The sequence below is a fragment of the Mercenaria mercenaria genome, chromosome 16, assembly GCF_021730395.1.
Source record: "Mercenaria mercenaria strain notata chromosome 16, MADL_Memer_1, whole genome shotgun sequence".
NCBI classification, from domain to species: Eukaryota; Metazoa; Mollusca; class Bivalvia; order Venerida; family Veneridae; genus Mercenaria; species Mercenaria mercenaria.
In genome coordinates, this window is record NC_069376.1 from 46,098,546 (window position 1) to 46,112,237 (window position 13,692).

A 13,692-nucleotide genomic window follows, 5' to 3' on the forward strand; every position below is an offset into this window, starting at 1 on the left:
TTTAGACCTACTGACCTAGTTTTTTATGGCACGTGACCCAGTTTCGAACTTGACCTAGATATCATTAAGGTGAACATTCTGACCAATTTTCATGTAGATCTTGTGGAATATATGGCCTCTAGAGAGGTTACAAGGTTTTTCTATTTTTAGACCTATTGACCTAGTTTTTGATGGCACGTGACCCAGTTTCGAACTTGACCTAGATATCATCAAGATGAACATTCTGACCAACTTTCATAAAGATCCCATGAAAAATGTGACCTCTAGAGTGGTCACAAGCAAAAGTTTACGGACGGACGACGGACACCGCACGATCACAAAAGCTCACCTTGTCACTTTGTGACAGGTGAGCTAAAAATAGATTTAAACTTTCTTACTGTTAATGCCTGCATGGATACAAATGGGACCCGATGATTTAATCTCTTTACTATTGATCTCAAACAATCTTTAGAACTGAAACAATAATATACTTCTATAAATACATATCACAAACTCAGTCATAACAATATTTTCCTTATAGCAAAATATGAAATACAATTATTTAGTTACTGGAAAGTATTACTATTGTCAGCAGCACGGACAAAAAATTAAGTTTAAAACAGAAACTCACTTTATACAGAAATATATCTGCTAAAATTTATTCATAAAAAATATTGAAAACTGAGCTGCACCATGAGAAAACCATCATAGTGCATTTGCGACCAACATGGATCCAGACCAGCCTGCGCATCTGCACAGTCTAGTCAGGATCCATACTGTTCGCTTTCAAACCCTATTGCAATTAGAGAAACCGTTAGCGAACCGTATGGATCCTGACTAGATTGGCGGATGCACAGGCTGGTCTGGATCCATGCTGGTTGCAAATGCACTATGTTGGTTTTCTCATGGTGTGGGTACAGCGTAAGCTGCATCTACACTTACCCATTAGTTTTCGTCTTGACTTGATCACATATATCCATTATAAGACCCCAGTCTTCTACTGTGTTCATCTCACTAGTGGCTTTCTCTGTGCAAAATTAAATAAAAACAACCATTTTAACTATCCATGTGTTTTGGAATGAAAGAAGGGGCCTTCATAGCTGGTGCTACAGGTCTCTGACATCAAATCACTTGACCTTATCCTGTTTCTTCCCCACTTCGTAGTAAACATGCAAAGGAATTAGTTTGTTTCAGTAACTTGTTAGTTTTTAAGTCACACCAACATAAGTCCAATCAAATCAACAAAATTATAAAAGGCCATAACTGACATTCAAGCTTTACTTGTGATGAAAACATTTGTCATAATGAACAAAATTCAATAGGGATGCAAGTGATTAATACTTTTTTATCAACATAAACATGTACAAGAAATGAAGAGCTTTCATGTACAAGAAATGCAGAGCTTTATGTACAAGACATGAAGAGCTTTCATGTACAAGAAATGAAGAGCTTTCATGTACAAGAAATGAAGAGCTTTCATGAACAAGAAATGAAGAGCTTTCATGTACAAGAAATGAAGAGCTTTCTATCAGGAGTGCTGCAAATCTTGAACAAAAGGGTGGAACATTTAATTCAAGTTTAATAAATTTCACGGGGTATATAAGATCACAGGTGTTTGAAGCTCAATCAATAAAAAAGTGTATCTCTTGAAGAGATTGTAGATCTCTGTACTATTTCATAGTATATTAGGTGGGCGGGATATGATAATGCATATATCTATTGATAGAGGTTCAAGCGCCTGTGATAAGATACAACTAGACAGAATTCTAAACTCAAACATCTGACCTTCAGTTCAGACCTTGACCTGGTATAACTACAACATAGATTCACCACTTTGATCTTGATAGGGGGAACGTTCAAATGAAGTTTCATATAAATACATGTATATGGATTATCCTTCAACATGTTCAAGGAGTTTAAAAGGCTGGAGAAGTTAAGGCTAAAACTTTGACCTTCACTTGCGACCTTAGGCAAGTATTTCAAGTCAGACCCGAGTTCTACATAAGGATATTTCAGTCAAAAGTTTCATAAATATCTTTCAAGTGGTTTAAAAGATATGGAACAGACACAAAATACAAAATTTTAACATTTAATCATTCAAATTCGACATGGTGACATATTCCACTGTGTTACAGACACACTATAGAACTTTAGAAGCAATGTACATGTATAACACCAGTGTATAGATCTCGGATTTCAGCCTAAAATCAAGGAGAAAAAACTTCTTTGGTCAGTTTCCAAAAGCAAAGTATAATTCTTCCTTTCCAGTGATAACAAGAGGACCATGATGGTCCTGAATCGCTCACCTCTTCCCACATGACCCAGTTTTGAGTATGACGTCATTTTTTCTATTATTTGACATAGTGACCTAGTTTTTGAGCTCATGTGACCCAGTTTTGAACTTGACCTAGATATTATCAAGATAAAAATTCAGACCAATTTTCATGAAGATCCATTGAAAAATATGGTCTCAAGAGAGGTCACAAGGTTTTTCTATTATCTGACCTATTGACCTAGTTTTCGAAGGTACGTGACCCTGTTTTGAACTTTATCTAGATATCATCAAGGTGAACATTCTCACTAATTTTCATGAAGATCTCATGAAAAATATGGCCTCTAGAGAGGTCACAAGGTTTTTCTATTTTTAAACCTACTGGCCTAGTTTTTGACCGCATGTGACCCAGTTTCAAAATTACCTAGATATCATCAAGGTGAACATTCAGATCAATTTTCATGAAGATCCATTGAAAAATATGGCCTCTAGAGAGGTCAAAAGATTTTAATAATTTTAGACCTACTGACCTAGTTTTTGTCCGCAGTTGACCCAGTTTCAAACTTGACCTAGATATCATCAAGATGAACATTCAGACCAACTTTCATACAGATCCCATGAAAAGTATGGCCTCTAGAGAGGTCACAAGGTTTTTTTATTCTTTGACCTACTGACCTAGTTTTTTAAGGCACGTGACCCAGTTTCGAACCTGACCTAGATATCATCAAGGTGAACATTCTGACCAATTTTTATGGAGATCCATTCACAAGTATGGCCTCTAAAGAGGTCACAAGGTTTTTCTATTTTTAGACCTACTGACCTAGTTTTTAACCGCACATAACCCTGTTTCGAACTTGACCTAGATATCATCAAGATGAACATTCAGACCAATTTTCATACAGATCCCATGAAAAATATGGCCTCTAGAGAGGTCACAAGGTTTTTCTATTATTTGACCTACTGACCTAGTTTTTGAAGGCACATGACCCACTTTCGAACTTGACCTAGATATCATCAAGATGAACATTCTGACCAATTTTCATGAAGATCTCATGAAATATATGGCCTCTAGAGAGGTCACAAGGTTTTTCTATTTTTAGACCTACTGACCTAGTTTTTGATCGCACGTGACCCAGTTTCGAACCTGACCTAGATATCATCAAGATGAACATTCAGACCAACTTTCATACAGATCCCATGAAATATATGGCCTTTAGAGAGGTCACAAGCTTTTTCTATTTTTAGACCTACTGACCTAGTTTTTGAAGGCACGTGACCCAGTTTCGAACTTGACCTAGATATCATCAAGGTGAACATTCTGACCAATTTCCATGAAGATCTTATGAAATATATGGCCTCTAGAGAGGCCACAAGGTTTTTCTATTTTTAGACCTACTGACCTAGTTTTTGACGGCACGTGACCCAGTTTCGAACTTGACCTAGATATCATCAAGATGAACATTCTGACCAATTTTCATGAAGATCTTGTGAAATATATGGCCTCTAGAGAGGTCACAAGGTTTTCTATTTTTAGACCTACTGACCTAGTTTTTGACCGCACGTGACCCAGTTTCGAACCTGACCTAGATATCATCAAGATGAACATTCAGACCAACTTTCATACAGATCCCATGAAAAATATGGCCTTTAGAGAGGTCACAAGGTTTTTCTATTATCTGACCTACTGACCTAGTTTTTGATGGCACGTGACCCAGTTTCGAACTTGACCTAGATATCATCAAGGTGAACGTTCTGACCAATTTTCATGAAGATCTTGTGAAATATATGGCCTCCAGAGAGGTCACAACGTTTTTCTATTTTTAGACCTACTGACCTAGTTTTTGACCGCATGTGACCCAGTTTCGAACTTGACCTAAATATATTCAAGGTGAACATTCTGACTAATTTCCGTGAAGATCTTATGAAATATATGGCCTCTAGAGAGGTCACAAGGTTTTCCTATTTTTAGACCTACTGACCTAGTTTTTGAAGGCACGTGACCCAGTTTCAAACTTGACCTAGATATCATCAAGATGAACATTCTGACCAATTTTCATGAAGATCTTGTGAAATATATGGCCTCTAGAGAGGTCACAAGGTTTTTCTATTTTTAGACCTACTGACCTAGTTTTTGATGGCACGTGACCCAGTTTCGAACTTGACCTAGATATCATCAAGATGAACATTCTGACCAATTTTCATAAAGATTCCATGAAAAATGTGACCTCTAGAGTGGTCACAAGCAAAAGTTTACGGACGGACGCACGCACGCACGGACGCACGCACGGACGGACGACGGACGACGGACACCGCGCGATCACAAAAGCTCACCTTGTCACTTTGTGACAGGTGAGCTAAAAATTACCTCCATGGCTCGACATGTATTAGGCCAGTCACAAAACTATTTATTACTACAGTATACTATCTAAGCTGTCTACATATAGTATACTGCAGGGATATAAACTAGGTGTTTTATTTAGGGGCCCAGACTGTCAAAACTAAATGTTTAACATTAGGTATATGGGCATTTTCTCCAACAATTTAGGGGCCCAGCCCAAAATCTAGAGGCCATGGGCTACTGGGCCCCTGCTAATTTATATCCCTGTACTGGACTGACAAATTGTACCCTGAAGACAGAAACTAAAAATCTACTTCATTTCATTTGTGCAATGCTTCAAACATAAGTGGCTTCAATTCAAAATGATAATTAACTTCTTCCCATTCAATATAGATGAAGAGGCATTTTTAAATCTGTTGAAGATCAGTAATTATCAGCAATTTGCGTGAAGGCCTTCTGTATCATATTCAGAGGTTTCATTCAGAGCTGGGGGATTGGAATTTACCCCTGCTATAGCGGTCTGAAACCTTTCATGTAGCAACTGAAGTTCGAAGTTGTTGTTTTTTTGAACAAGTATTAGGCTTCCACCAGGCTTTATATTTTTAGTTATATCAACTACTGTATACTTCTAGACAAATGAATTTATAAAGTTTCCTACTTTTAAAGTGGAAATATATGCATTTGTCAAGTAACAATCCAGCTGAAATAGATGCCTGTGTATTAAAAAAGGGTGGAGGAAATTATAGCTTTTATCCCAATATACCAAACTCTTCCTGTTACCAGTATGAAATAATAACTATTCTTATTTTGACTGGGGCAGTCTTTTTAAAAAAAGTTGAACTGCACCTAGAAGTTGCTTCCCATCAACTTCAGAAATCTCTACTTAGGTAAGGGAGATAATTGCATAGAAGATTGCAGAAAAGAACTATTATTCTATTTGTCCGATTTCTTTATTTCTACAGAATCAACTCCAAATACTTATCAGCATTGTCGTTAATTTAACACATTTAAATGCACAACAACCAAAAAATTGCTTTTATAAAACATTCACCAGAAACACAATATGTGCAATAAGATGCACATAATGTCTCTTTAAGTGTGCGTTGTCTGAGAAAGCTCCAATTTTCCCATGCCAAACTGAAAGGTAAGGAAGGTTAAAAAACCCACAGCAGAGCTAATTTTTAACCCTTAACCAATTACTAAACATCAGTTTCAGACATTGATTTTGCCTCCCTGCACTTGCTGACTATAGAGGTGGTACAAATTGATGTAGCAGAATTCATTATAACCATAAATGCTTTGTTTTTATCAATCTGGGCTCACACTGATCAAGAAGGTGTAACAGTATGTTGAATAAATTAAGAAAGGATGATTGGAAAAAAACACTTTTTTCTGATGTTTGTATGATGCCTAATGCCGACTTGAGGGTGGTCCTTGGGTAAAACACATGTATTTTACATGTGTAGGTTGAGCAAACACAAATTGGAAGCTCAAACATTCAACATTGTGACCTTTGAGGGGCTGACTGGAACAAAATGTTTTGATCTTGATACATAAATATTCTATGCTTATTTCATAATATCCTTCAGGCGGTTAAGAAGACACTGATACTGAGCAATTGGATGGAAAACTTTTGCCCTTCCTTTGCATTAGGGATAATTTATATGTGCCCATTGAACATGTGTCAAATACTTCCATGCAATACAGTGGGTTAATTTGTTTCGCATTCCAGACGTACGCCATTTCGCCTCTGGCAACCAGCTAAGCATTCCTTTCACTTTACTGGCACTGGCCAGGTCAATTCGGCACACGCCAATATGCACCAGTCTTGTTAGATCATATATTTTTTCGATATATATTAGGATAAACATCTGGAAGTTTGTGGTTAATACCAGTAAAAGAAGAAACGTACTGCAAGAAGACAATCGTTAACTTATTTGTAACAGTCACATCAGAAAACCAAACAAGAGGACCATGATGGTCCTGAATCGCTCACCTCTTCCCACATGACCCAGTTTTGAATATGACATCGTTTTTTCTATTATTTGACATAGTGACCTAGTTTTTGAGCTCATGTGACCCAGTTTTGAACTTGACCTAGATATTATCAAGATAAAAATTCTGACCAATTTTCATGAAAATCCATTGAAAAATATGGTCTCTAGAGAGGTCACAAGGTTTTTCTATTATTTGACCTATTGACCTAGTTTTCGAAGGTACGTGACCCTGTTTTGAACTTTACCTAGATATCATCAAGGTGAACATTCTCACTCATTTTCATGAAGATCTCATGAAAAATATGGCCTCTAGAGAGGTCACAAGGTTTTTCTATTTTTATACCTACTGGCCTAGTTTTTGACCGCACGTGACCCAGTTTCAAAACTGACCTAGATATCATCAAGGTGAACATTCAGATCAATTTTCATGAAGATCCATTGAAAAATATGGCCTCTAGAGAGGTCAAAAGATTTTAATAATTTTAGACCTACTGACCTAGTTTTTGACCACACGTGACCCAGTTTCGAAACTGACCTAGATATCATCAAGATGAACATTCAGATCAACTTTCATACAGATCCCATGAAAAGTATGGCCTCAAGAGAGGTCACAAGGTTTTTTTATTATTTGACCTACTGACCTAGTTTTTAAGGCACGTGACCTAGTTTCAAACTTGACCTAGATATCATCAAGGTGAACATTCTGACCAATTTTTATGGAGATCCATTCACAAGTATGGCCTCTAGAGAGGTCACAAGGTTTTTCTATTTTTAGACCTACTGACCTAGTTTTTGACCGCACATGACCCTGTTTCGAACTTGACCTAGATATCATCAAGATGAACATTCAGACCAATTTTCATACAGATCCCATGAAAAATATGGCCTTTAGAGAGGTCAAAAGGTTTTTCTATTATTTGACCTACTGACCTAGTTTTTGAAGGCACATGACCCACTTTCGAACTTGACCTAGATATCATCAAGATGAACATTCAGACCAACTTTCATACAGATCCCATGAAAAATATGGCCTCTAGAGAGGTCACAAGGTTTTTTTACTATTTGACCTACTGACCTAGTTTTTGAAGGCACGTGACCCACTTTCGAACCTGACCTAGATATCATCAAGGTGAACATTCTGACCAATTTTCATGAAGATCTCATGAAATATACGGCCTCTAGAGAGGTCAAAAGGTTTTTCTATTTTTAGATCTACTGACCTAGTTTTTGACCGAACGTGACCCAGTTTCGAACTTGACCTAGATATCATCAAGATGAACATTCAGACCAACTTTCATACAGATCCCATGAAAAATATGGCCTCTAGAGAGGTCACAAGGTTTTTCTATTATTTGACCTACTGACCTAGTTTTTGAAGGCATGTGACCCACTTTCGAACTTGATCTAGATATCATCAAGGTGAACGTTCTGACCAATTTTCATGAAGATCTTATGAAATATATGGCCTCTAGAGAGGTCACAAGGTTTTTCTATTTTTAGAACTACTGACCTAGTTTTAGACGGCACGTAACCCAGTTTCGAACTTGACCTAGATATCATCAACATGAACATTCTGACCAATTTTCATGAAGATCTTGTGAAATATATGGCCTCTAGAGAGGTCACAAGGTTTTTCTATTTTTAGACCTACTGACCTAGTTTTTTATGGCACGTGACCCAGTTTCGAACTTGACCTAGATATCATCAAGATGAACATTCTGACCAACTTTCATAAAGATCCCATGAAAAATGTGACCTCTAGAGTGGTCACAAGCAAAAGTTTACGGACGGACGGACGCACGGACTGACGGACGGACGACGGACACCGCGCGATCACAAAAGCTCACCTTGTCACTTTGTGACAGGTGAGCTAACAAGTTTTCAGTTTCTTCATTTTTATTTGCAGCACACACGGCCGGCACATACTGGCCTTTTTGTTAATTCCTAATTCAGAGAGATTTTTCTTCTTGCCACTCATGTGACCGGCATATCCTGGGTTGGGTGAAAAAAATTGGCAAGCTAATAACAACAAACAAGCATACAAATTGTGCGTCCTGTAGCGTAATTTCTAAAGCTCAGAAAGGGCAGGGTGCCTAAAAGGTGCAGGGTCAGGGCATTCGGCTGACCCGAGGTCCCAGGTTTTGACCCTCGAAAATCGAGAAAAACTCGTATTTGACCCGCATAAATTACGCCACGTGCGTCGGCTTGACTCGCAGAAACTTACTTTGATGCGTCTCAAGTTCTGCCCCCTGTCAATCAAAATCCCAGTGAATTTCAATATTGTTCGCCGGCACAAGCGGAAATATGGCAGTAGGCGGAGCGTCGTATGTTAATTAGCTACCGACAGATGTCAGTCACGCCACGCGCCAAATGACACGTGATTATCTCGCGGTTTGTATTTATTACAATATGCCTTGTCATTATCAACGGTGTTTTTTGATTAATATGTAAAAGTTAATTGATAAACAATGCAGCCTTAGATTATATTGTTTGTACCACTTGTTAATTATTTTGTGTGCTCGATACGATTACATGAGCCGGTCGGCCGTCACGGTCTATAGCTAATTTATTATCATTGCCGAGGCTTTGTTTGGGCCAAAACAAATTAAATTTTCAGAAATTATACGTGGTATGATGAGAAAATGAAATTTAAAACAGTTGTTTTTTTTCAAAAATTTCAAATGTTACTTTCGTTTTCCGTATTTGTCACTCGTTTTCGACACCGCCATTTTCGGACATTTTTATAATTTATTACAAGATTTTTCTAGTACAGTCTGAATAAAAAGCCAATAAAACGTCTGCATTTACGAAAAATATGATCACTGTTGCCAAAGCAGCTCTTATTTAGAAGAATTTGCTGATAATAAAAGCATGCAAAGCACTAAACCCCTCCCACTTTTAGGCAATGTGCAAAATAAGACAACTAAAATATGAATTGCTTAAGAAAATCTGTTATGACTACTGTACTAGTTTTAGATAAAGTCTGTGGGAGTTGCATTAATAACAGTATACATGTAGCTTGACCCCTGAAAATTTGATCTTGACTCTTGAAAATCTGATTTTGACCCTTGAAAATTTAGGCTGAAGAGTCAATGACTCTTGAGTTTCAGAACCTACCGAAAGCCCTGAGTGTGCTATTTTAAACGGGAAAGGTACGATAACAGTGGATTTATTTTTTTTGTGTTTATGTCTTTCCATTTATTTTCCCTAAGCCGTTTTTCTTCTTTCTGTTGCCAAGTCACTCATATAAACAATATGAAAAATGGAGAGCCCTTATATGTTTAAACTTTAACCAAGATCGTGTTACAACATGAAAAAATGGTCTGTTTCAGCATCAAAATTCATGCTATTGAAGGCAGAATTTTACATGCCTATAGGAGTTTGGATATGAAAACAAGTTGATCAAACCATAAAAAAATAATGTCTTTCATCTATATTTCATTAATAAGAAAAGTTTTATACTATTATACAAAATTTTCTTTTCTTATCCATAATGTAATAATTGCATACTGGTACAATCTCGAAGTTTCATCTGAAAATGGCTTATATTCAGTTTACCTGCAGTGCTAGCCCTGGCCATTATAAATTAACAGCCACTTTTTTTTTCAGGGAAAAAATTAATAGACAAACTTGGCGTGCCCGTTATTCCCGTGCAGTTTTGCATTTCAATAAAAAAACATAAAACAGGGAATTTATAACTATGTAATCTTTTTTTGTTTATGGACCACTTAAACACGCTTTATTTTTCAATAATCATTATTCATGTTTATCATAGGCTTTAAATAATCAATCATTTATGCAGTCAGAAAACAGTATGTATTTATCAAACAAACAGGAATAATGTTTTGTTGTTTTTGTTTTGTTTTTTGTTGTTTTTTTTTCATTCGAATTCATTGCAAGTTTCTTCTAGTGCAAATCTGAATACCTTGCCGCATTTTCAATAAATGTCATAATACATTCATCATATCACTGAACATACCGTTGATACTCGTGTAAAATGCGCAGATTTATGATCCCCGGGACCAACCCTGAATCTTGAATGCATAGTATTCACTGGTAAGGACGCTTTTCCAACTTCAATATAAGTTCATTTGCGATTTTCGCCATTTCGGTAAAGGGAAACTACTTTCAGCGCTTACTGTCTATGCTAAAATCTAAGATTGCCGTTACATACCGTAAAAGAGCGAGTGTTTTTTTTTCTTAAACAATTTTAATTTCATATAAATTTACGGTAATATTATTTTGATGAAAGAAATATAAAAAATCATAGATATTATGATACTAGTTAAAGATCGAGTGTTATCTCCAACCGAGATCAAACTGTGAACAACAAAACTGACACAAGGTGTCAGGCTAATTGCCGATAATTACTGACCATTTAATAAACAGCAGACTGTGTTCAATTAAGCGTGTCAAAGTCACCGTTTAGAGGGGGTAATTATGCCTCTGGGCAAATACACTTCCTGCTACCGACTTCGCACGTTTTTTCCAATAAAACTATGCATGTTCCAGCTGTTTATGGACAATTTTTTGCAGTATTTTTTGTAGCATTTTTATTAATTGCCATTTTCTATCGCCAAAAATTGCGTTTTAATCGACTTTTGAATTAAATAATCGCCATTTGGCGATAATGTCGATTGGCAGCGCGAGCACTTATTCAGTTTACCTGGCAGCCTATGGTAAACCAGAGGTACTTTATCAAATTTTGATATTAGTTATCATAAAAATGTATACTGACCATAGATCTGCTTTTTTGAAGAAATTACCAAAATATTGCATAGAACATCCGCGGGTGTATCAGAAGTGTCAACCTTATTTTGCTTTTAAATTCATTATAACTTGTACATTTTTTTAAGTTTAAATTGTGAAAGTGTCAGGCAGCATTGATATATACTAAACAAAAGTCTCTGTATTTCAATTTCAATCTAATTTTTAGCTTAAATGAAACAGTTTTCATGTGTACATGCTTTGCCGACGGTCTGTAACCAGTTGGCTGCTTAGAAATAACAAAAAAAGGGCAATTTTTTAATGGTGCTCTTTTGACATTACACAGGAATTATACTCTTATCAATTTATTTTCACACTTCATGTAGAATTGTTACCTGTGATGTAATTTGCTGGATCAATACGATAACCTGCGAGGTATGTCTAAGGATAGGACACTTAAACTTTAGAGGGCCGGATGAAGCAGACGATCAAAAGCAGGAGGGCACATTTTAAGGGCAGCAGGGTGGCAATTAAAAGGGGCAAGGCGGATTGTCTCGATATGTCGATCTAGAAACCACACTAAACTAAAGTGTCTTGACAGCAAAATATGAAAAAAATATGAATTTTACAGTAACAATGGTAGTATCAGAAAATTTTATTTGTTGACAGTGAGAAACAGAATTAAGAACTCATAGATCAAAAAATATATGAAGCAATAATATCTCTTCCTTTTCGTAAGTGAGGGTTTAGCACAATAAAACATGACATGACAAAATTATTGGTAGTGTCTAGTCGTCCGGTAACCGGACGCCTAGCCTGCGTTCTAGTCGTCCGGTAACCGGACGACTAGCATTTCCCCTGGCGATTTTCTAGTCGTCCGGTAATCGATTTCTCAGTGAATAAGCAGTGTTCTGGTATAATTTTACCTGTTATTTATTTAAGATATCAATTCCTATCTGAAAACAGAAATTTGTTTGAATATATGCCAAAGTGTATTTCTAATCTTCTCGAGAAATCTACTGCCTTTTCAGCCGATAAAACGGAAGTTTACAAAAATCAATAATGACGAAACGAATAAAAGCGGGTGATTGTGTCGTTGTCATCTCGCTCTATTATTACATGAGCACCGAACCATTCATCGTGCATGATAATGTTTTCTATTTGTTACTGTTGCTTTTATTGCGAGTTTTGTTTTTATGAGTGTATGTCTGAGATGCCTTTGTGGTATATGAAAAATATTTGAATACAATAGCATGACAATATGAGAGGTTCTTCTCGGCGTATGTTGCAGTCCTTAAAAGGACTTTTGTTGTCCTTAAAAGGACAGTTTATTAGTCTTAAATGTAATAAGACAGATAGCGGAACGCATCTGCAATGCTACTGGCAAAGTCGTGTTCATGACATGGTCGCAGGTGGGTTCCGTCTTTCGGGTCTATGCTGTCATTGCCTATGAGTGAATCGCCGTGGTGCCAGATTTTGTATGGGTGCAACTTAAACAGAATTTTGTTAAGGCGCTTGCATAGCTTGTTATAGCGCCGGTGATGTCTGTGGAACAGCGAACCGAATACAACCAGTCTCACCCCTCTTGATGTCAACTCATTGTAGATGTTTAAAAGAGATTTCATCAGCTCCTTGTTGGTAAGTGATAGCATGTCATTCTCCCCGACTTGAATAAAAATGATGTCATATTTAGCTACGTGAGTTTGTTGAAGAAGTTTTTGAAGTCGCTTCACCCCTAGACCACCAGTCCCGTATGCTTCTCCGCTGAAGGGCATGTCGTCTGGAATCTGTCGAGTTTTCCACCTTCTACAGAGACGTTTTATGAAGCTGTGTCCGAAGATGCCGCAGTATGGACCTCTTTCACCGTATTCAGCTGACCAACAGTAGCTTTCTGTGAACGCCATAGTTATGAATGATTAAGTGTAGATCAGCGAGTTTATATATAAATATAAACTGACTATGTTCACTCATTACTATTGACATGATAATTAGGCATCGAGTGATACGACAGGATCAGTGTCCCAGGTGTGAATAATATCAAGCGTTGTAGTTGATACGCTTGTTACAACACATTTATTTAATTACTTGTCTAATACTACCTTGTAAACCATTCAATAACAATTTCATTAATTAATTACATGACATCAGAAATTATTTTCAAAGTTTTACATTTGTATATTTGACACCTTATCATTTACCCAGAAACCATGTGTAACTGATCATATACCCCAATATGGACATGCGACTCTTTAAAAGTCATGTAATTTTGTAAAACAATTAGGTCACTTAATTACCTAAACGGCATCCATGTAAATAAATAAATAAGAATTGTAAAAAAATAGATAAGTTGCTGACGAAGCTACACGACACCTAGGAAATAGCTGTTAAGGCGTTTCTGC

General features: G+C 36.8%; 1 protein-coding gene across 1 annotated transcript in view; it reads right to left on the reverse strand.

The window, feature by feature from the left end:
• Positions 1-13,692, reverse strand: part of LOC123539706 (signal transducing adapter molecule 2-like) — a 44,866-nt gene that overhangs the window by 26,921 nt on the left and 4,253 nt on the right. Inside the window, exons 2-3 of the mRNA XM_045324439.2 lie at positions 922-1,006; positions 378-453 (exon numbers count right to left, since the gene is read on the reverse strand). Of these exons, the coding sequence (XP_045180374.2) occupies positions 378-453; positions 922-1,006 (161 nt within the window). The remainder of the gene's footprint in view (positions 1-377; positions 454-921; positions 1,007-13,692) is intronic.